At 41.0% G+C, this 21283-nt stretch overlaps 1 protein-coding gene across 1 annotated transcript; it reads right to left on the bottom strand.

Annotated features, from left to right (window-relative positions):
- Nucleotides 1-9007: 9007 nt before the first annotated feature.
- LOC124253539 lies at nt 9008-20722 on the bottom strand. Its single transcript, XM_046687345.1, has 9 exons — nt 20613-20722; nt 19389-19546; nt 18776-18893; nt 17365-17504; nt 16737-16863; nt 14165-14319; nt 13729-13843; nt 12054-12196; nt 9008-10282 (listed from the first exon to the last, which is right to left on the bottom strand). Exons 1-8 carry the CDS (start codon nt 20720-20722, stop codon nt 12055-12057), a joined length of 1065 nt encoding a protein of 354 aa, XP_046543301.1. The 3' UTR covers nt 9008-10282; nt 12054.
- Nucleotides 20723-21283: the final 561 nt, after the last annotated feature.

Here is a 21283-nt window from a genome sequence, read left to right as displayed (position 1 = left end):
CTGTGTTACGTGAGTTACAACTTGTGTACTACTGGTCAGAGTGAGTGAGTTAGTTTAGTCTTACGCCGCTTTTACCAATATTCCAACAATATCACGGCGGTGAACACCAGAAATGGGCTTCATATATTGTACCCATATGGGGAATCGAACCCGGTTCTGAGGCGTAACGAGCAAACGCTTTAACCACTAGCTTAACCCACCGCCCCCTATAGGTAAATAGCCACTGGGCTCTAATTCGTAGTGATTAGAATGTACATGAAAAAGACTATATTATCATATCTGCTGGCAGTAGTCAGTAACCTCAGAAATATGTACCCATGTTATTTGAATGAGTGAGTGAGTGAGTTTGGTTTTACGCCGCTTTTAGCAATATTCCAGCAATATCACAGCAGTGGACGCCAGAAATGGGCTTCACAACATTGTGCCCATGTGGTGTATCGAACCCGGGTCTTCAGCGTGACGAGCGAACGCCACGCAATTTGAATTCGTGACACATAATATCACGTGGTGTGGCCATTGCATAAAACTATTTACTCAGAAAATTTATTTTAAGATTTTTTAAACAATAACATATTTTAGGATACACAATACTGTGGGATGCTATCGCGTGAGTGGTTCACTGGATGGTTGTTAATTTGTCTCGAGTAGTATCACTAATGTCTTCATAATGCTATTGATAATTTGTCGTGCCATGACAGTATTTCGGGTTTCCCTCCCATATGAACCAGGCACGCCACGATATAGTTGAGTGAGTGAATTTAGTTTTACGCCGCACAAAGCAATATTCCAGCTATATGGCGGTTGTCTGTAAATAATCGAGTCTGGACCAGACAATCCAGTGATCAACAACATGAGCATCGATCAACGCAATTGGGAACCGATGACATGTGTCAACCAAGCCAGCGAGCCTGACCACCCGATCCCGTTAGTCGCCTCTTACGACAAGCATTGGTTACTGAAGGTTCATTCTAACCCGGACCTTCACGGGTACGATATAGTTGAAGTACTACCCAGAGTGACAATCTTTCCGTCTCAACTCGCTCACTCAGATATATGCAAGAGGTACAGGAAACGTATTCTAATCTGGATAATCGCCTCTGCATCTTCAGAAAACACCCCCCCCCCCGACCCCCAAAAATAAACAATTAAAAAATTAAAAAAATAGATAAGTTAACAAATAAATAAATAAAAAATATTTAAGCAATATTCCAAAAATAACACGGTGGGGACACCAGAAAATACCTTCACACAATGTTCCCCTCTGGGAATCGAACCCAGGCCTTCGGCATTACGAGCTTACATTTAACCGCTAGACTACCCAACCGGCCCTTAAAAAATTGACACCCACCGTTCAGCATAGTACACAACGCCATCATGAAGAGGTTAGTTAGTCTCTTCCTCGACTGCTTTTTATGCAACACCTGCCTGGCTCGACTTAGTAATTCGTTCGTTAATGTAAAGCTTTTACAAAAATGACACGGTCCCTTGTCTTCACCTGTCGCCTACAGATACTCGCCTACCATCTGTTACAGAGAACAGGAACAAACCATCAGCCGGAGAGAAATATCTGGAGCTTGAAACGCGTCGCGCTTGTTAACCTATCCTTTGAATGATTGTAGAGGCTCTTTATTCTCATTCTTTTTATTCTCCAAAATGCCTGAGTTTAGTGAATTGTTGGAGTTGGCTGAGGATGGGTTACTTGCGGAAATACGTTATGCTGAAGGAACGCTGTTGTGTTACTTGAGTAGACTAACCACTAGTCTCTGAAATGAACATATTCTACAAAAAACAAAGTTCATAGTAATAAAAATACAATATTATGAAAAGGAGCCCATAGACTTGCCACATTTTCTAGACTTGCGCTTTCTTGGATATATATATTTGCTTCAGGGTCTGTATGACAGTTTATTACTTGAGTTACAACTTGTGTTCTGCTGGTGAGAGTGAGTGATTTGGGTTTTACGCCGCTTTAAGCAATAATCCACCAATATCACGGCGTTGGACACCAGAAATGAGCTTCACACATTGTGCCCAAGTGGGGAATCGAACACGGGTGTGACGAGCGAACGCTTTAACCTCGAGGCTAACACTCTGATCCCCCCTTCAAATCTCTCTCTCTCTCTCTCTCTCTCTCTCTCTCTCTCTCTCTCTCTCTCTCTCTCTCTCTCTCTCTCACACACACACACACACACACACACTTTTTCGGTGCACATATTGTCCTCAAACATCCCAATGTCAAATGTATTTGCATCTCGTCTTACAAAACACTGCCTGGTACAGAATATTCTGTCAGTTGTAAAATGTTTGTATTGCGGGTCAGGATTGTTCCCCAGTAATCGATACTGGCCGTCCGAGGCGATTTAGCGGATCGGGTGGTCAGACTGTGAATTATCTGATGATCTGTTGACAGATCATCGTACCCCGGGGTCAACGGCATGGTTCATTGTGCACAGCATCAATCACTGTATTGTCTGGTCCAACAGTTACTGGTCGTTATTATTAATTGACTGAGTTGGTATGGTTTGACGCCGCCTTTAGCAATATTCCAGCAATATCACGGCGGGGGACTCCAGTAATGGGCTTCCGCCGCCTTCACATATTGTACCCATGTGGGGATTCGAACCCAGGCCTTTGGCGTGACGAGCTAACACTTTTAACCACTAGGCTACCCCACTGGCCCGTTGTCGTTAACTAGGGGGCGGCATTAAACAACATACACACACAAATCACATACATACATGTACAAACAAAATCTCTCGAACGAACGAAGAATCATGTTGGACTTGTCACACCCATGAAATACAGGTGCGTTGTAGGGATTGTTCCGTCTTGTTCTAGGAACTATCTAGGAACGTCGCATGTGAGTTGGATGGTTTGGGTTACAGCAATTCATAGTGTCGCTATTGTTATCAGATCTCCCCGCAGCTTGAAATCAGTGTCAAGTTTCTCATTCGAGCCGACATCAGAAGGATGTCAGTCGTCACGTACAAACAGGAAAGGGGTAACCAGTGCATCGATGTCACTATCGTATTGAATTACGTAATCTGGTATGAGTTCAGATGTCGACGAAAAGAATTACTGCAACAGATGTTAACAATTCTTAACAATTGTTAACAACAGACTGACTGAGTTTAGTTTTACGCCGCTTTTAGCAATATTCCAGCAATATCACGGCGGGGGTCACCAGAAATGGACTTAACACATTGTGCCCATGTGGGGAATCGAACCCGGGCCTTCGGCGTGACGACCGCCCGTTAACAATAGAACAAATGATGAATTGATAATTCAGCAGACACAAACAATAAAATAGTTTGCTAGTTAACTGTCCACGTTCATCTTCTTACATCAGTAAACTGTCCACGTTCATCATCCTACATCAGTTAACTGTCCACGGACATCTTCCTACATCAGTTAACTGTCCACGTTCATCATCCTGCACCAGTTAACTGTCCACGTTCATCATCCTGCACCAGTTAACTGTCCACGGACATCATCCTACATCAGTTAACTGTCCACGGACATCTTCCTACATCAGTTAACTGTCCACGTTCATCTTCCTACATCAGTTAACTGTCCACGTTCATCTTCCTACATCAGTTAACTGTCCACGGACATCTTCCTACATCAGTTAACTGTCCACGTTCATCTTCCTACATCAGTTAACTGTCCACGTTCATCTTCCTACCTCAGTTAACTGTCCACATTCATCATCCTACATCAGTTAACTGTCCACGGACATCTTCCTACATCAGTTAACTGTCCACGGACATCTTCCTACATCAGTTAACTGTCCACGGGCATCTTCCTACATCAGTTAACTGTCCACGTTCATCATGCTACATCAGTCAACTGTCCACGGACATCATCCTACATCAGTTAACTGTCCACGTTCATCATCCTACATCAGTTAACTGTCCACGTTCATCATCCTACATCAGTTAACTGTCCACGGACATCTTCCTACATCGGTTAACTGTCCCCGCTCATCATCCTAAATTAGTTAACTGTCCACGTTCATCATCCTACATCAGTTAACTGTCCACGTTCATCTTCCTACATCAGTTAACTGTCCACGTTCATCATACTACATCAGTTAACTGTCCACGTTCATCATCCTACATCAGTTAACTGTCCACGTTCATCTTCCTACATCAGTTAACTGTCCACGGACATCTTCCTACATCAGTTAACTGTCCACGTTATCTTCCTACATCAGTAAACTGTCCACGTTCATCATCCTACATCAGTTAACTGTCCACGTTCATCTTCCTACATCAGTTAACTGTCCACGGACATCTTCCTACATCAGTTAACTGTCCACGTTCATCATCCTACATCAGTTAACTGTCCACGTTCATCTTCCTACATCAGTTAACTGTCCACGTTCATCTTCCTACATCAGTTAACTGTCCACGTTCATCTTCCTACATCAGTTAACTGTCCACGTTCATCTTCCTACATCAGTTAACTGTCCACGTTCATCATCCTACATCAGTTAACTGTCCACGTTCATCTTCCTACATCAGTTAACTGTCCACGTTCATCATCCTACATCAGTTAACTGTCCACGTTCATCTTCCTACATCAGTTAACTGTCCACGTTCATCATACTACATCAGTTAACTGTCCACGTTCATCTTCCTACATCAGTTAACTGTCCACGTTCATCTTCCTACATCAGTTAACTGTCCACATTCATCATCCTACATCAGTTAACTGTCCAGTTAACTGTCCACGTTCATCATACTACATCAGTTAACTATCCACGTTCATCTTCCTACATCAGTTAACTATCCACGTTCATCTTCCTACATCAGTTAACTGTCCACGTTCATCTTCCTACATCAGTTAACTGTCCACGTTCATCATACTACATCAGTTAACTATCCACGTTCATCTTCCTACAGCAGATAGCTTTCCATATATACATCTGCCCAGATAATCTATTATATGGTCTCTTATCTGCCACATGCGAGAAGCATGGATTAATGGGGACTTAGTTCAGCAGAACCTGCCCCATATACGGCGTGGAAAATACAAGAACACAAATCCACATTTGTGACATTTTAAGTGGCCACGCACCTTGCTTGCTACACCTGTATTTACATTCAAACAGGTTTCAGTGTAATCAACATCAGAACCATATATCACAGCGTGTTCGAGGAGGTGGAGTGGCGACGCTCCCTCCGTGGTATGAGACAACGACATCTGCAGCAGGTATAAACATGTATTACTGAAGGTGTTTGAGACTTGCAAAACCAAGTGAGTGAGTTTAGTTTTACGCAGCTTTGTTTGTGAAGACAGGAGTGAATGAGTGAGTGAGTGTGAATATGGTTTTACACTGCTTTTAGCAATATTCCAGCAATATCTCGACGAAGGACACAGAAATGGGCTTAATACATTGTACCCATGTGCGGAATCACACCGGGTCTTCTGCCATTAAATTTAGGCTACCCCACCGCCCCTAGACTAAGGCTTACCCGGATCTTCGGCTTGACGAATGCTTTAACCACTTGGCTACCCCACCGCACCCTATAAAGCAGGTGTCACACAACGGTTAACAAAGGGCATATATGATCTTCATTTGTTGCTTAACGCAGCACTCAGCAATATTCCAGCTATATGGCGGTGAGGTGAGGTGAGGCGAGGTGAGGTGAGGTGAGGTGAGGTGAGGTGAGGTGAAATTGACTTTAACGTCGTGCTTGAGAATATTTCGCTCATATGATGACGTGCTTGCGTGTGTATGTGTATGCGCGGCTGCTTGTACTAGCCCAGACTTAAGCTGGTTTTATAGTGCTAGCCCACTGACATACCATGCCGCAGTGAAGCATGAATGCCCCACTCAGACACAGTATACTCACTCCGAGGCGACCAGTCCTTGTTGTACCCATTAATGCCGAGCGCCAGGCAGGGACCAACAAGTACCATATTTTAACGTCTTTGGTATGACGCGGTCGGGGAACTATATGGCGGTGGTCTGTAAATAATCAAGTCTGGACCAGACAATCCAGTGACTGACATCATCAGCAATGATCTACGCAATTGGGTACGATGACATGTATCAGTCAAGTCAGCGAGCCTGAGCACCCGATCCCGTTATTCGCCTCTTACGACAAGCATGGGTTACTGAAAGATAACCTTCATTGAGAGGATTATGATTATGTAAGTTCCAGAATCGATCAAGGATCTTCACATGTTACGTGCGCCTCTCATATCCATAGCAATTAGGAACCTTGGTCTGTAAGTAATTAAGTGAGTTTAGTTTTACGCCACTTTTAGCAATATTCCAGCAATATCATGGCGTGGGGCACTAGAAATTGACGTCACACGTTGTACTCATGTAGGGAATCGAACCCGGATCTGCGGCATGGTGAACGAACTCTTTAACCACTAGGCTACCTCATCACCCTTGTGTTGTAAAAGAAAGAATTTCAGTTCAGTTTGACGCGACAGCAAACGCAAGTGTAGTCAAAGTCTTTGTTCAAGATTATGCTGGTTCTTTATCCTGGTCCATGAAGACGTCATTTGGCGTCATCGTTATTTACCTCCAAGGGATGAACAATTTCTGTAAACATTACCATCATTGATAGAAGTATGTGCCCGTCTCCTATAGGCTATTACTGTACTTCCTTTTTGAACAAGATCGCGTCCTTTCTATCTGCGTGGGACTACAGAAACGGAATGACACGTTGCACAGGGTGAGGGATACGTGTTCAACACTTCAAGGTTGTTGGTTGGTTTGTTGTTTTACGCCGCACTCAGCAATATTCCAGCTATATGGCGGCGGCCTGTAAATAATCTAACCTGGACCAGACAACCCAGTGGTCAGCCGCATGAGCATCGATCTATGCAATTGGGATACGATGACATGTGTTAACCAAGTCAGCGAGTCTGACCATCCGATCCCGTTAGTGACCTTTTGCGACAAGCATGGGTTGCTGAAGACGAATTCTAACCCGATGGCTTATACGGGTCAGTTGTATTTGTAACCGGCAAAACGTGTCAGAACCATAAATTTGGTCTCACAAAATGCTTTCACCTTAAATTAAATCTTGATTTTACTTTTAAAGCCGATCTCACTTTACGAGGATGTCTTGAGTGATTTAAGACTAAACTTATGTACCAGCATTATTTCTGAAATGATTTACGGATCGGCGCTTTTGAATATGGATACCCAATGGCCACCGTTGCTTGATGATCGATAGTGGTAGGTTCTCAGAAACACAATAAAGTAGATCTAATCTTTCCAGGAATGTACACGTTTCTTGTTATTCGCAATAGGCGTCTTTTGACCAAGGCCTTTCCGGGATCTTTTTAACCACAAGAAAGTTTCACAAGGCCATATCATCGAGGCAATCAGGTGCGTCTGGAAACAATAGTTTTAGGAACCTGTTCACATAACTCTGATTATATCAACACCTGGTGCTAGCCTTGCGTGACGGTTCATGAGGCATACATCTCACTGCGTGGGTGTTTATAAAACCTGGCACAGGTACATATACTGTTAATGGTTGTTAATGCCGCGGCAAGGTGTTTAGCTGCAGCTGGTGACATATTTGTCAAAACTCGATACTGGTCCAGTGGGTTAACAGATGTTTGTTCGGAAAATCTGTATGACATGTTAACAGGGGAGCAAACCCACACAACTGTAGCTGTGAAGCTATGCATATTAGATCAGCATGTAAACCGACTACTGAAAACTCCAATCACGTTTACACTTGAAAAACTACAACACTTTCGTTCTGTTGTGTTCGCGGTTCTTCACATATTCCACCCATTCTTTAATGGATCAGAGTCCGAGTGACCACCATGGGTTGTAGAAAATCATGGGTTGGTGGTTATGGGTAGTGACATTTTAACTGTTGACATAGGACAAAATGTAAAAAACAAATTATTGTGGACGGAAAAATTCTAAGTTGCGGGAAAATCACTAGCCTAAAGTGTAATATTGTGAGTATAGTTTTACGCCGCTTTGGTAAAATTCCATCAGAAACGGGCGTCACACATTGCACCCATGTGGGGAATCGAACCCGGGTTCTCAGCCATTAAATTTAGACTACCCCACCGCCCCGTGTAATATTGTTTGCTCGGTTCTAGAAGGACTAGGGCTAAGATGGTGTCCCTGGCGAAGCAGTCCAACAATTTGAGAGAACTGAAAATCACAGGTCCAGTTGTGTATGAGGCGAAAGTCAACTGAAATAATTAATGTTGCTGTTGCCGATGTATTGACTGCCACTCTGTTCCCCGTGTCGTGTTATGTGAGCGTCTCTTTTATGCTTGCGCTGAACATTTTACTCAACTTGACATATACACAGTTTACTCAAACATCTGTACAACTTTGATGTCAACTCCCGAGTTGTTACATTTGGTGGCAACTAGGGCTGGCCAAATATAGATAGATAATCGGAACTATCAAAGTTACTTTTCCGAAACTTATCGATTAACAATCAATATCAACTGAATGATTATCGATGTCTATGATCTTATCTATAGCGATAACCAGCCCTAACGGTGAAAAAACAAAATAGCATTGACACAGGTTCCTGTGACAGCTAAGGGAGATTACCCTACAATCACATCAAACTGTTTCACTAATATCTGTAAGACTTCACTATCGTAAAATACCATTCACTCAAGTCATTTCCACAATTTGGAAGGTGTCATTTTATTATAGCAAGAAGTATCTCCAGCACCTATTCACCTTAGTGAGTTTAGTTTTACACAGCAATATTCCAGCTATATGGCAGCGGTGAGTCTGGACCAGACAATCCAGTGATCAACAGCATGAGCATCGATCTACGCATACGATGACATGTGTCAACCAATTCAGCAAGCCTGACCACCCGATCCCATGTCACCTCTTGCAACAAGAATGGGTTTCTGATGATCAACCTAACCTGGATCTTCATGGTTCCATATTCACCTTATAGTGACACTTTAATGGATATTGTCACATGTTCAACATAATATCATTGAGATCATAAGGCAAACATGAAATAACACAGAGTTGTGCGTAAAACTATTGTTTATTGTATAAAAATATATTCATAAAACTTTGATCTGAATTGTACAATACTTCCTCAAAGAATAGATTCACTGATCACATATATTTTTCTTTTGATATCCGGGTATTACGTCATCCAAATAGGAACTAAAATCTGCATCAATATATGTACAATAAATTTATCATGTTATGCAACAACATTAGAAACTTGAATGTATAAAAGTACTTTAAGACACTTTACAACTTTCTGGATAAATTGCTGTATATCTCTGAACTGCAGAAAGCTGCCTGTATTGACCCATCAGTTGACCAGCAACAAGGGTAAAACACAAACCCAACCAAAAATAATACTAGACCAACTATTGAAAGTTTGTCAGCTTTGACCTTACTGAAATGAAAATAATTCAGATCGAAACCATCACATTGATGAAACAGGCACAACCTACCGAGGTAAAAGACACAATTTTGCATCTGTGTAGTTGGTGTAAAACTTCAGGATTGTCAATGTTCTCATTTCAACAGCACTAACATGATACAAACTATACACAGGTGAAATTAATGGATTTCAAATGGGTAAAAATTGAGGAAAGTGCTTCCTCATTCATGACCTGAAAACATGAAACATCTATAAAATATTCAGAAAATGTAAACTTGAACAGGACACAAGGACAAACAAGCACAAGGCCATCTTTTACAATTACACCTGTGTCCAATCCTCTGACCACATGTACAAAACAACAAACCCACCTCATATGAAATCATTATCACAATATTAACGCATAAATCACTCTATTGCCATGGTAACACATAAATCACTGCATCATCATTGTAACTTACCATTGTATCGCCATGGTAACACATAAATCACTGTATTGCCATGGTAACACAATCACTGTATCACCATGGTAATGCATAATTCACTGTATTGCCATGGTAACACATAATCACAGCATTGCCATGGTAACACATAAATCGCTGTATTGCCATGGTAACACTAAGAATCATTGTATCATTATTGTAAAGCAACTGTTTGTTAATATTATCATTGTCATGACAGCAACTGAGACTCAGAAATACATCATGAGATTCAGTCATCAAGAGGCTGCTGGGTAATGGACAACTGGATTGGAATGCTGTTTTAACACAGGTACCTCAAGTGTACCTGCCGACATGTACTTTCTGTATATACAATGATAATGCTAGTCTATACAATTATGTAAATATCACTTTCAACTGTTTTTCTTTCTTCTTTAAAATTCCTCTTGAGGTGGGATTCTCCTGGAACAGAAACAACATGTGTGAGAATTAACAGTAAACTATGTAAATAATGAACATGCTGAAAGCAACTTCTTTGAGTGGTACATGTATATAGAGGTTGGTGTGATGAACAAGGTCAGAGTTCTATGGATATACAAGCTGAAAGCAACTTGTTTGAGTGGTACATGTATATAGAGGTTGATGTGATGAACAAGGTGAGAGTTCTATGGATATACAAGCTGAAAGCAACTTCTTTGAGTGGTACATGTATATAGAGGTTGATGTGATGAACAAGGTAAGAGTTCTATGGATATACAAGCTCTTTATTAATAATATGAGCAAGTTTTGATGTAGCTACTTACACTGTTATCAAGCAACATTCCAATCCAACTCCTTGATAACAGTGTTAGTTGATGGTGAACGCAGACTGACAGATATAATGGAATGTATTGTTGATCTGACGTCAATTGCTCCATATTTAGTTGAAATGCACATCGTAACGAAAAATGATAACAAACAAAAACAGTTGTCCCTTTGAGTTCAATATAAGCATAGTATTCTATACTTTAAATCTTTTAAATGGTTCATTGGTTGTTTTTTTCAATAGAATTTGTTCAGTGGCTCTGTGGAACACTGCATTCAGCAGGAGTATTTACAGTATATAGCAGGCACACCCTGACCAACTTCTAGGCCAGTGAGTAAGTGAGTTTGGTTTGTTCACAACAGCTCTGCAACATTCTTTTCACAATATTCCAGTAATATCACGGATAGGGGACACCACAAAATGGGCTTTACACATTGTGCCCATGTGGGGAATCGAACCTAGTACTTTTTGTCTCCGGTCGTGACGAATTGCAAACGATTTAACCACAAGGCTACCCCATTTTTCTGAGGGTTCTAGACCAATATGTTACATTTGACCACTTTCTAAAATGGCATTGTGTACTTCATATAGTTGTTAAACATTACTATTCATTAAATACCTTTAAATATACCTACCACTGCTTATATAAATAAACAATGTATCCTGATACTAACCGTTGCTTTTCATAACATGCCTTTATAGATACTGCCCCTCATTTCTCAAAACAAAAAACTTAATTTGAGAATGAGTGAGTTTGGTTTAACAAGGCTTTTAGCAACATTCTAGCAAAATCACGGTGGGGGACACCAGAATTAGGTTTCACACATTGTACTCATATGGGGAATCAAATGTCTTTGGCGTGACAAGCGAACGCCTTATCCACTAGGCTACCCCACCGCCCCTCAAATTTGAGACATCTCAGCATATGTATTTCCCGAAATATTCCCAAATCAATACTCTATTAGCAGACAATTTAAATTTGGAAGACAGGTCACTTTAGTTGGTTTGTTTTGTTATGTTTTGTTTTCAGAAATGTAACAGAGTTAGAAGCTGTTCGAAATTCTCAAACCGAGTTTATTTTGAAAATCACGGCCTGGACATCACTTATCATCTCAAGTCCATACAGATACTTATCCTTGCAGATCAAGTATCCTTAGAAATATTGACCATTGTTTCTCAAGATATGTCCTTAACGATGCAACGACAGCTTGCACCCAGCCTGGCACGTGCGAAATATGTATTATGTTGAAAAGCGTACGTTAGATCTCCATTTCATCATCACTGCTTGCGGTCAGGGCCCTATTTTAGAAAGCTATCGTAGTGCTACGACTGTCCTACGTATGTTTCACTGTAGGAGGTATGGCAGTCGTAGCTCTATGATAGCTTTGGGAAACGGGACTGTGATCCTTAAGTGTGCAAAAGTCTTACTTTATTTGGGACATTTTGTCACGTCCAGTCCGACGCCCTTCAGAGCAATGTCACCAGTCACTTTTCTGACTCCGTCTTCATTGCATTTCTTCCCTTTAGCAGACAGTGCCGACAGTGTGCAGCTGGTGATGGAACCCCATGAGCTGGAACAAATCAGTGGTAGTAATCGAAGGGATTCCGTGAAATTCATCTCAACTAGTTAAAGCATTCGCAAGTGAATGAGTGAGTTTAGTTTTACGAGTGGGTGAGTGAGTGAGTCACTCAGCAATATTCCAGCTATATGGCGGCGGTCTGTAAATAATCGAGTCTGGACCAGACAATCCAGTGATCAACAGCATGGGCATCAATCTGCGCAATTGGGAACCGATGACAAGTGTCAACCAAGTCAGGGAGCCTGACCACCCGATCCTGTTAGTCGCCTCTTATGACAAGCATAGTCGCCTTTTGTGGCAAGCATGGGTTGCTGAAGACCTATTCTACCCCAGATCTTCACGGGTCTTAGTTTTAAGCTGTTTTTAACAATATTCCAGCAATGTCATGACCGGGAACCAGAAATAGGCTTCAATGATGTCATTTGGACCATGTTTTTTCATTTCAGCCTTGACCTTCAATCATGTAGCTACTGCCATTAGTGAATATTGATGACCAAGTAAGTCTAGACTTACAGATAGAGAAATCTGTGTTATACTTGGGTGCTGACAGACCAAGATTCAACATATAGCTATGGTATTTGGCACCCACAGTCAACAAATCCAAATGGTAACGATTCTATAAAGGTATGAGTTTATGATCTCTCACACTATTGGAGAGTGTTTGTTGTTTTAACGCTGCAGTAAGCAATATTCCAGCTATATGACAGCCGTCTGTGTACATAATCAATTCCGGACCAGACAATCCAGTGATCAACAGCATGAGCATCAAACTATGCATTCAGGATACAATCACATGTGTCAACCATGTCAGTGAGCCTGAGCACCCGATCCTGTTAGTCGCCTCTTACAACAAGCAATGGGTCACTGAACACCAATTCTAATCTGGATTCTTCTCGGGCTCTATCAGAGAGTTAACTTGCATGTGATGAATGTGTTATTGATCCTGATGTGTTGCAAATTATTGTCGTGAACCAGAAAGCATTCACAATGAGTTTGTGAAGACAGGATGGAGGGAGTGAGCGAGTCAGTGTGAATATGGTTTTACACGGCTTTTAACAATATTCCAGCAATATCATGGAGGGGGGACACCAGAAATGGGCATCACATATTGTCCTCATGTGGGGAATCAAACCCAGGTCTTCGGCGTGACGAGCAAACGCCTTAACCACAAAGCTACCACACCGCCTTGTTAGACAGGAAGGAGCCATAGAAACTAAATGGGAGTGAGTGAGTGAGTTTAGTTTTACACCGCACTCAGCAATATTCGAGCTATATGGTGGTGGTCTGTCAATAATTGAGTCTGGACCAGACAATCCAGTGATCAACAGCATGAGCATCGATCTGCGCAATTAGGAACCGATGACATGTGTCAACCAAGTCAGGAAGCCTGACCACCCGATCCCGTTAGTCGCCTTTCACGACAAGCATAGTCGCCTTTTATGACAAGAATGGGTTGCTGAAGACCTATTCTACCCTGCATCTTCACAGGTCGGAAACTAAATGGACTGTATATGGACAATTACCTGCACTTTTGATCTGATGGTAAAGCGGCAAACTGTTCAGGTGTTCCAGGTGAGCAGGACATCAGTTGGCAGGTGAGAATGTCAGCATCTTCACAGACACCACTGAGAACCATGCCTAAAGAAACAGAAATGCACACATGACATATGAATAGGTACTGCAGGTAAGGAATTTGGAGAGAGTGCAGATCCACCCTCTTGTAGCTTTGGCACTGGCCATTGATCATGAATATTTATAACCAATGTTCAAATTTGGAAAAATATCGAAAGTGTTATTTACTTTCCATCCAAAATATTTGTGACATATTTGGTTTAGTTTGTTTGAGATATATTTTTCAAAATGTGGCTCTTCTGACATTTTCTTATTTCAGCTGCGACCAGGCATGTGTGTTTCAGGGCCCTTGGATTAATCTTCATCACATTTCACAATCCAACCTACCATCACATTTCTCTTTTGAATTTTCAAGTCCAAGCCAGTTCTTAGTGAAGTCTTCGTCATTGCGGAGAGCCACCATGATTTCATCATTGCCGCAGAGATGGGTTCCATTATTACACATCGCAATGGACAGACATTTCGTCACTTTCAACAGTTCACTGCAAAGAGAAAATATTTCTACTGTATTGCTTCAAGTTAGACACCATTACCTTATATGGAATATTTATCAATCATATAACAATGGAAATTACACATCCTTGTTTGAGTGAAACAACAGGCCACGAATACCACCTCAGTCACGTGGCAGTATGCAGCAACTAAACGCAACAAGGTCCTGGGAGTCAGACTATGCTATGCTATAAGCCTTACATATCTTGAAATCTTTTTTTATAAGACCAGACCAATTGTATTTCTTGTTTTACGGGTCCGCATGTGGTATTTTTCAAGAATAAGAAAAAATATAAAGATTAATTTTTCCCTGCTCAAAAAATAAAATTTTAATATTTTTATCAGCCAAAACTGAAAATTTGCAAGAAAATGTTTTTACATTATTTTTTGCCCCATATACACTTCATAAATTGCCAAAAGTAAATATACTTTTAGTATTTGAAAGGAATATTACTTTGACTGGTGATTTTTTTTTTTTCCCCTCCTGCCTTTAGGTTTTCTGAGGACAAATATCCATAAAACAATAAATAAAATTGGTCTGGCCTATTAAAAATAATGTTAAAATTTGTATAGCGCCTGAGTCCAAGGTTTGCTCTAAGGCAATTGGTCAAATGCTCTGTTGAAGAGAACTGTTTTTAGTTCTTTTTTTAATGGAATGATGTCTGACAAGTTTTTCAAATTCCATAACAGAGGAGCTGATTTGCCAAATGCTCTATCACCATAACTCGCTCTGCGTGTAGAGGGCACTGCTGCTTGTTTTGCAGGGACTGATCGTGATGGCTGATACTATGACACTAGTTCAGTCAGGTATTCTGGAGCTGGATTGTGAAGGGCCTTGTGCACACAGACTAATATAACGCCTTGAGGATAATTCCTTGTTTTGACCAATGTGACAGGACTTTTCGAACAATCTCACCAGGTGCTTGGAGAACTTACTTCAATAATGTCATAGACAAAGTGCCTTTTTATCAAAGACAGAGCTTACTTCAATATTATGTCAAAGATACCTGTCAATCAAAGATTGAGCTAACTTCAATCATATGTGATAGATATTTGTCAATCAAAGACAGAGCTTACTTCAACCATATGTCAAAGATACCTGTCAATCAAAGACAGAGCTTACTTCAATATTATGTCAAACATCACATTGTACCCATGTGGGGACTCAAAACCGGGTCTTCGGCATGATGAGCAAAGCTTTTAACACCTGAAGTGATGAACATATTAGATGTGTACCACTAGGCTACCCACCACCCTGAAGAACACCTGAAGTGATGAACATATTAGATGTGTACCACTAGGCTACCCACCACCCTGAGGAACACCTCAAGTGATGAACATATTAGATGTGTACCACTAGGCTACCCACCACCCTGAGGAACACCTGAAGTGATGAACATATTAGATGTGTACCACTAGGCTACCCACCACCCTGAGGAACATCTGAGGTGATGAACATATTAGATGTGTACCACTAGGCTACCCACCATCCTGAGGAACACCTGAAGTGATGAACATATTAGATGTGTACCACTAGGCTACCCACCACCCTGAGGAACACCTGAAGTGATGAACATATTAGATGTGTACCACTAGGCTACCCACCACCCTGAGGAACACCTGAGGTGATGAACATATTAGATGTGTACCACTAGGCTACCCACCATCCTGAGGAACACCTGAAGTGATGAACATATTAGATGTGTACCACTAGGCTACCCACCATCCTGAGGAACACCTGAAGTGATGAACATATTAGATGTGTACCACTAGGCTACCCACCACCCTGAGGAGTACCTGAAGTGATGAACATATTAGATGTGTACCACTAGGCTACCATCCACTCTGAGGAACACCTGAGGTGATGAACATATTAGATGTGTACCACTAGGCTACCCACCACCCTGAAGTACACCTCAAGTGATGAACATATTAGATGTGTACCACTAGGCTACCCACCACCCTGAGGAACACCTGAGGTGATGAACATATTAGATGTGTACCACTAGGCTACCCACCACCCTGAGGAACACCTGAGGTGATGAACATATTAGATGTGTACCACTAGGCTACCCACGACCCTGAGGAACACCTCAAGTGATGAACATATTAGATGTGTACCACTAGGCTACCCACCACCCTGAGGAACACCTGAAGTGATGAACATATTAGATGTGTACCACTAGGCTACCCACCACCCTGAGGAACATCTGAGGTGATGAACATATTAGATGTGTACCACTAGGCTACCCACCACCCTGAGGAACATCTGAGGTGATGAACATATTAGATGTGTACCACTAGGCTACCCACCACCCTGAGGAACAACTCAAGTGATGAACATATTAGATGTGTACCACGTTACTGAAATCCAAGGAGACAATGTGCACGGCCAGGGTATACTTACTTGCAGTCTGGTGATTTCTGAATCGCTGTGATCTCATCACTACAGTTCTGTTCAAAGTTCCTGAAGTTTCTAACATCAGAGCAGTAATCAACAGTACTGGGAGTTGTTGGTGCAGTTGTGTTTCCCCCTGCCAAATTTGTTGACATATATTACAATAATACAAAATACAAGGACAAATAATATAGTAGGGTCACATGAAACAGGTCCATATTAGAGTGAGTGAGTGAGTGAGTGAGTATGTTATTTCTCCGCTGTTAGCAATATTCCAGCAATATCGTGGCGTGGGACACCAGAAATGGACTTCACACATTGCACATGTGGGGAATTAAACCCGGGTCTTCGGCATGCCGAGTGATTGCTTTAACCACTAGGCTACCCCACCACCACCCCATATTAGAGGCCCATAATATTAATAATAGACACACACATATATATATATAATGAACCAGGTCCTAAAAAAGCAAAGCCTTGGATGCTTTTACAGAAATATTGCACACCGACCCCACTCCTTTCACAAGTAGAAAGTCAGCTGAACCACAAAATGTTACAACATTTCAGCAATTAATTCAATTATGATGATTTAAGATTTATTGTATTTCAGGTTTTAGACTCTTGTGGGAAAACTGACCTATTGGGCATTGTTTTGGATCGAAGCCCAAGCTTTTTATCGACACCTGGGTCATGATAAATACAACTTCCTCCATTTTGCAGCTCTGTCCGGCGTTCATCATCATGGTCTGAAGGCATGGTCTCATACTGAACAGGTAACTGAAATAAGGAATTCAATATCAGCACCTGCGTATGAATCAAATAAAACTCAAGATTTGGACGACCATAACAAGCATCACCACATTTATACTAGTGAGTGAGTGAGTTTGGTTTTACGCCGCTTTCAGCAATATCACAGTGGGGGGACACCAGAAATGGGCTTCACACATTGTACCCATGTGGGGAATCGAACCCGGGTCTTCCCCGTGACAAGCAAATGCTTCAACCACTAGACTACCCCACCGCCCCTCATTTATACAAGGCTGCAACTCGTCCAGCAATTACATTATGGCCCAGTCAATAGGGCTAGGTGAAAAGATCTATAATCAAAATATTGTCACTAGGAAAAATTATTAATGATTACTGCTATTAGTGTTTCCCCCAGGCATATTTGGCAGGGCGCAGCGCCCTGCCCTTTTTATTCAACGTCCTGCCCTTTTTATTTAGTGCTGTGCCCTTTTGAATAACCGCGTTATCTGCCCTTTGAAAAATCCAATATTTTCCGGATTTTAACAAAGGCAGGAGTTAGCTCCCTTCCCGGATGTTTTTGTTGTGCAATAAAACTACCTATTTAAGTCATGGCGATTTCGGCTTTGATCATTTTCATTCTGCTTCACTGCACCAAGCTACTTATGGTCAGCATGAATGCTAAGTCTTCTACTGACATTGACTTGAGGAAGTGTGTGGCCAAGTTCTTGGCACGAAAGAAGAGGAGAATATGAACAAATAATTTTATGAACTTGCATCAAAGCATGCCAAACAGACCCAAATGATGTCAGCCACAGTAAATTACTGAACCCTTAATTGTTGTGCCTTTTTTGTTTGCTGAATGCCCTTTTGAATTTTAAACTTTTTCTCTGAGTCTACCCTGCCCTTTCATAACCCTGGGGGAAACACTAGCTATGAAAATAATGTCATTGATAATATCGTACATATATTTTATGATAGAATAAAATTTTAATTTACTCAATAACAAAGCAAGGTTTTTAATGATAGGCTGCTTCTAAATTATGTTCAAAACGCTGTTTTGTCGGTAGCGCATGCATAAATGTATCACCACTCACTGTGTGAAATGCTATTGATATCGATATAAATAGCCAGCCGTACCTGTCAATACTTTGTTGATTTACATTGACAATCCTTTGTAACATGACACTCTGTAAATAGCATAATAAATCTGGTTTTCTGAATCATCAAGTTAAAAAATAAGAAGCATGGGATATATATTGTTGTGGGCATGTGCTTGATCTGAGGGTGACCAGTCCACCTACTTGCACTTAGCGGGCTCGTCCAGCTTGAAGAATTCCTCCAGAGATCCAGAGGCACATTTCTCCAGGAAGCAGAAGGCGGCACTTACATCTTCACACATACTGTGGGGGGCTGACATACCTGATGAACACAGTTTAGTTTTTTCAGTTGATTAACCATTTAGCGCCACACTATTATTCCAGCTATTTGATTACACGAAGCACTTAGACAAACAACCCAAAGCAACAATTCCGAATGTTTGTTTCTCATTTAACACCCCATCAAGCAGTCTTCCAACTATCTGTAAATAATTGAGTCTGGACCAGACAATCCAGTGATCAACAGTATGAGCATTGATCTACGCAATTGGGATACAATGCTATGTGACAACCAAGGACAACCATGGGTTGCTTAAGACCACTTGTATCTGGATCTTCAAAGGTTCTTTTGGGGGGTTTGTTATAATTTGTATTTCGATCCACTGACAGACACTGAGATGGTTGTCAGCATCATAGGGTGATTGAATTTTCACAACAATTTATATATTTCCACTGAAGACTGTCTAAAACTTGTACAGTTTGATACATTTATTATGAGTTCACACTGATGTTGCGTAGATGAGCTACAAGAACGTACCATCACAGGCTTGGGTTGCATTTTGCAGGCCGAGCCAGTCTCTAGTGGCTTCAGAGTTATTTCTGAACGTCATCATGAAGTCTGTAGCAGAACACTTGTAGGATCCAGTCAGGGAACACTGTCTGCTGGCCAGGCACTCGGCTACCTCCAGGAGATGGCTGTTTATCAAGACATCACCATGATGTCAGCATCCATACACCAAATTTTTCATGCTACACAATACTAAACACACCAAAGGCATGCAATATCAGGCTACTTATATGGTATTGAACTCCACGACAAATTGTCATGCTCTAAATGCGCATACAGCATTAGATTTGTGAGACGTTAGAATGTTAACAGTCACAAGACTTATCCCACTGGGTACCCATTTTCTGCTGGGTGAATAGAGGCAATTTTGAACAAACTTACTTACCTAAGGTGAGACCACATGTGTCACCATATTCATGTAATAACATGGATCATTCTTGGGGTTTTAGGTGTTTTTTTTAGTTCTTGGTATTTAGCGTTTCACCAAAGTTAAATTTCCAAAACTTATGAAGATAAAAACACTGCAATAAAAGTATCCGATTGGGTTATACCTGAAGTTTACAAAAACATTGTTTGTTACACTCAAATTTGTCATACTGACTTAATTACAGAAGAATATATCTCAGGTCTTGCTGTAAAAAAATGGAACATGTCTGATATTGTTCACATGAATCGCATGTATAAATATCCCTATCAATAAATGTGTAGTAACTCAGGTATGGTAACATGGACTTTCAATTTGGATAGGAAGTATAAGCGATAACAAACTTTCCAAAGACAGATACTTATGAAAGTACCACCCCTAAACACAATATGCACAACGCAGTAGCCCCGTATATGTGCATGGGCTGTCATTCTTGACTTTGACCGTTTTCAAGAAGGTAGATAAATCATCTTGCATCACACAGTTGTTAAAGTTTGTTTCTAGCAATTCTGTTTGAAAATGAAAATCACACTCATGCAAATTTCACATCATACACCAGTCATCTTTCAAGAGCAATTACTGACAAACAACTATGGTTTTTATAAGAAGTGCAAGTGGTGATGTACTCTCAAAACATTCATTATTATCATATCAACATTGATTTACTCCGATATATCTCCCAATTTGTTCAATCATAAATCAAAAATGAAGTTCCCTTTCCCCTACATTTTTTAAGAGTATATCTTATCGACCTCTGACAGAAAACTTACAGGCATGTTTTCTTGTCCTCCTTTTGCATCTTGCTTACTTCAGCATCACATGAAGATGCCATGTTTCTTAGAGACTGGAAGGTCGGGGGGCAGCTGGTGGCTGGGGCCATGCTGGTAGTTTCTGACAATATCAAAACAATGGGTAACTAATTCTACTACAATGACTTTTCTTGCCTACTGTCAGTTAAATACATTTCCAGACAAAGACATGGCAGTATGGCACTAAGGATAACACTTTGGCTTGTCTAGACAAGGACCTGGTTTGAATCCCAAGACTGTGTCTCAGGCTCATTCTCAATGTGTCAGTGGAAAATGGCAAAGTGGCATGAACTTATCCATATCTTGATAGAAAATTGATCCACATTTTATTGACCAAGCTGAACAATGTACCCATTAAACACCATTTCACCAAGTCGTTGAGTATGTTTATTTGTGTTAAAGGCCATATGTCCCACTGTACATATACATTCAACATTCAAAGCAATTTAACAGTAAGGTAGAGTTTACAGTTCTTCTCGATTAAACACATGTAAAATATATTTAGCAAGAGTGAATAAATAGATGTCCATGGTTTTCTTTGAACGAGTTCTTTTCTCATGTCCGCAAATATGGTGCAGTCGTACATTATCTGACTCTCATCTTCTAAGGAAAAACAGGTCCTACACAATATA

Source organism: Haliotis rubra, unplaced genomic scaffold, assembly GCF_003918875.1.
Source record: "Haliotis rubra isolate DU_JTF1 unplaced genomic scaffold, ASM391887v1 Scf1142, whole genome shotgun sequence".
NCBI lineage: Eukaryota > Metazoa > Mollusca > Gastropoda > Lepetellida > Haliotidae > Haliotis > Haliotis rubra.
Note: the sequence above shows the minus strand (reverse complement) of the source record. Positions and strands in the feature narration are given on the sequence as shown.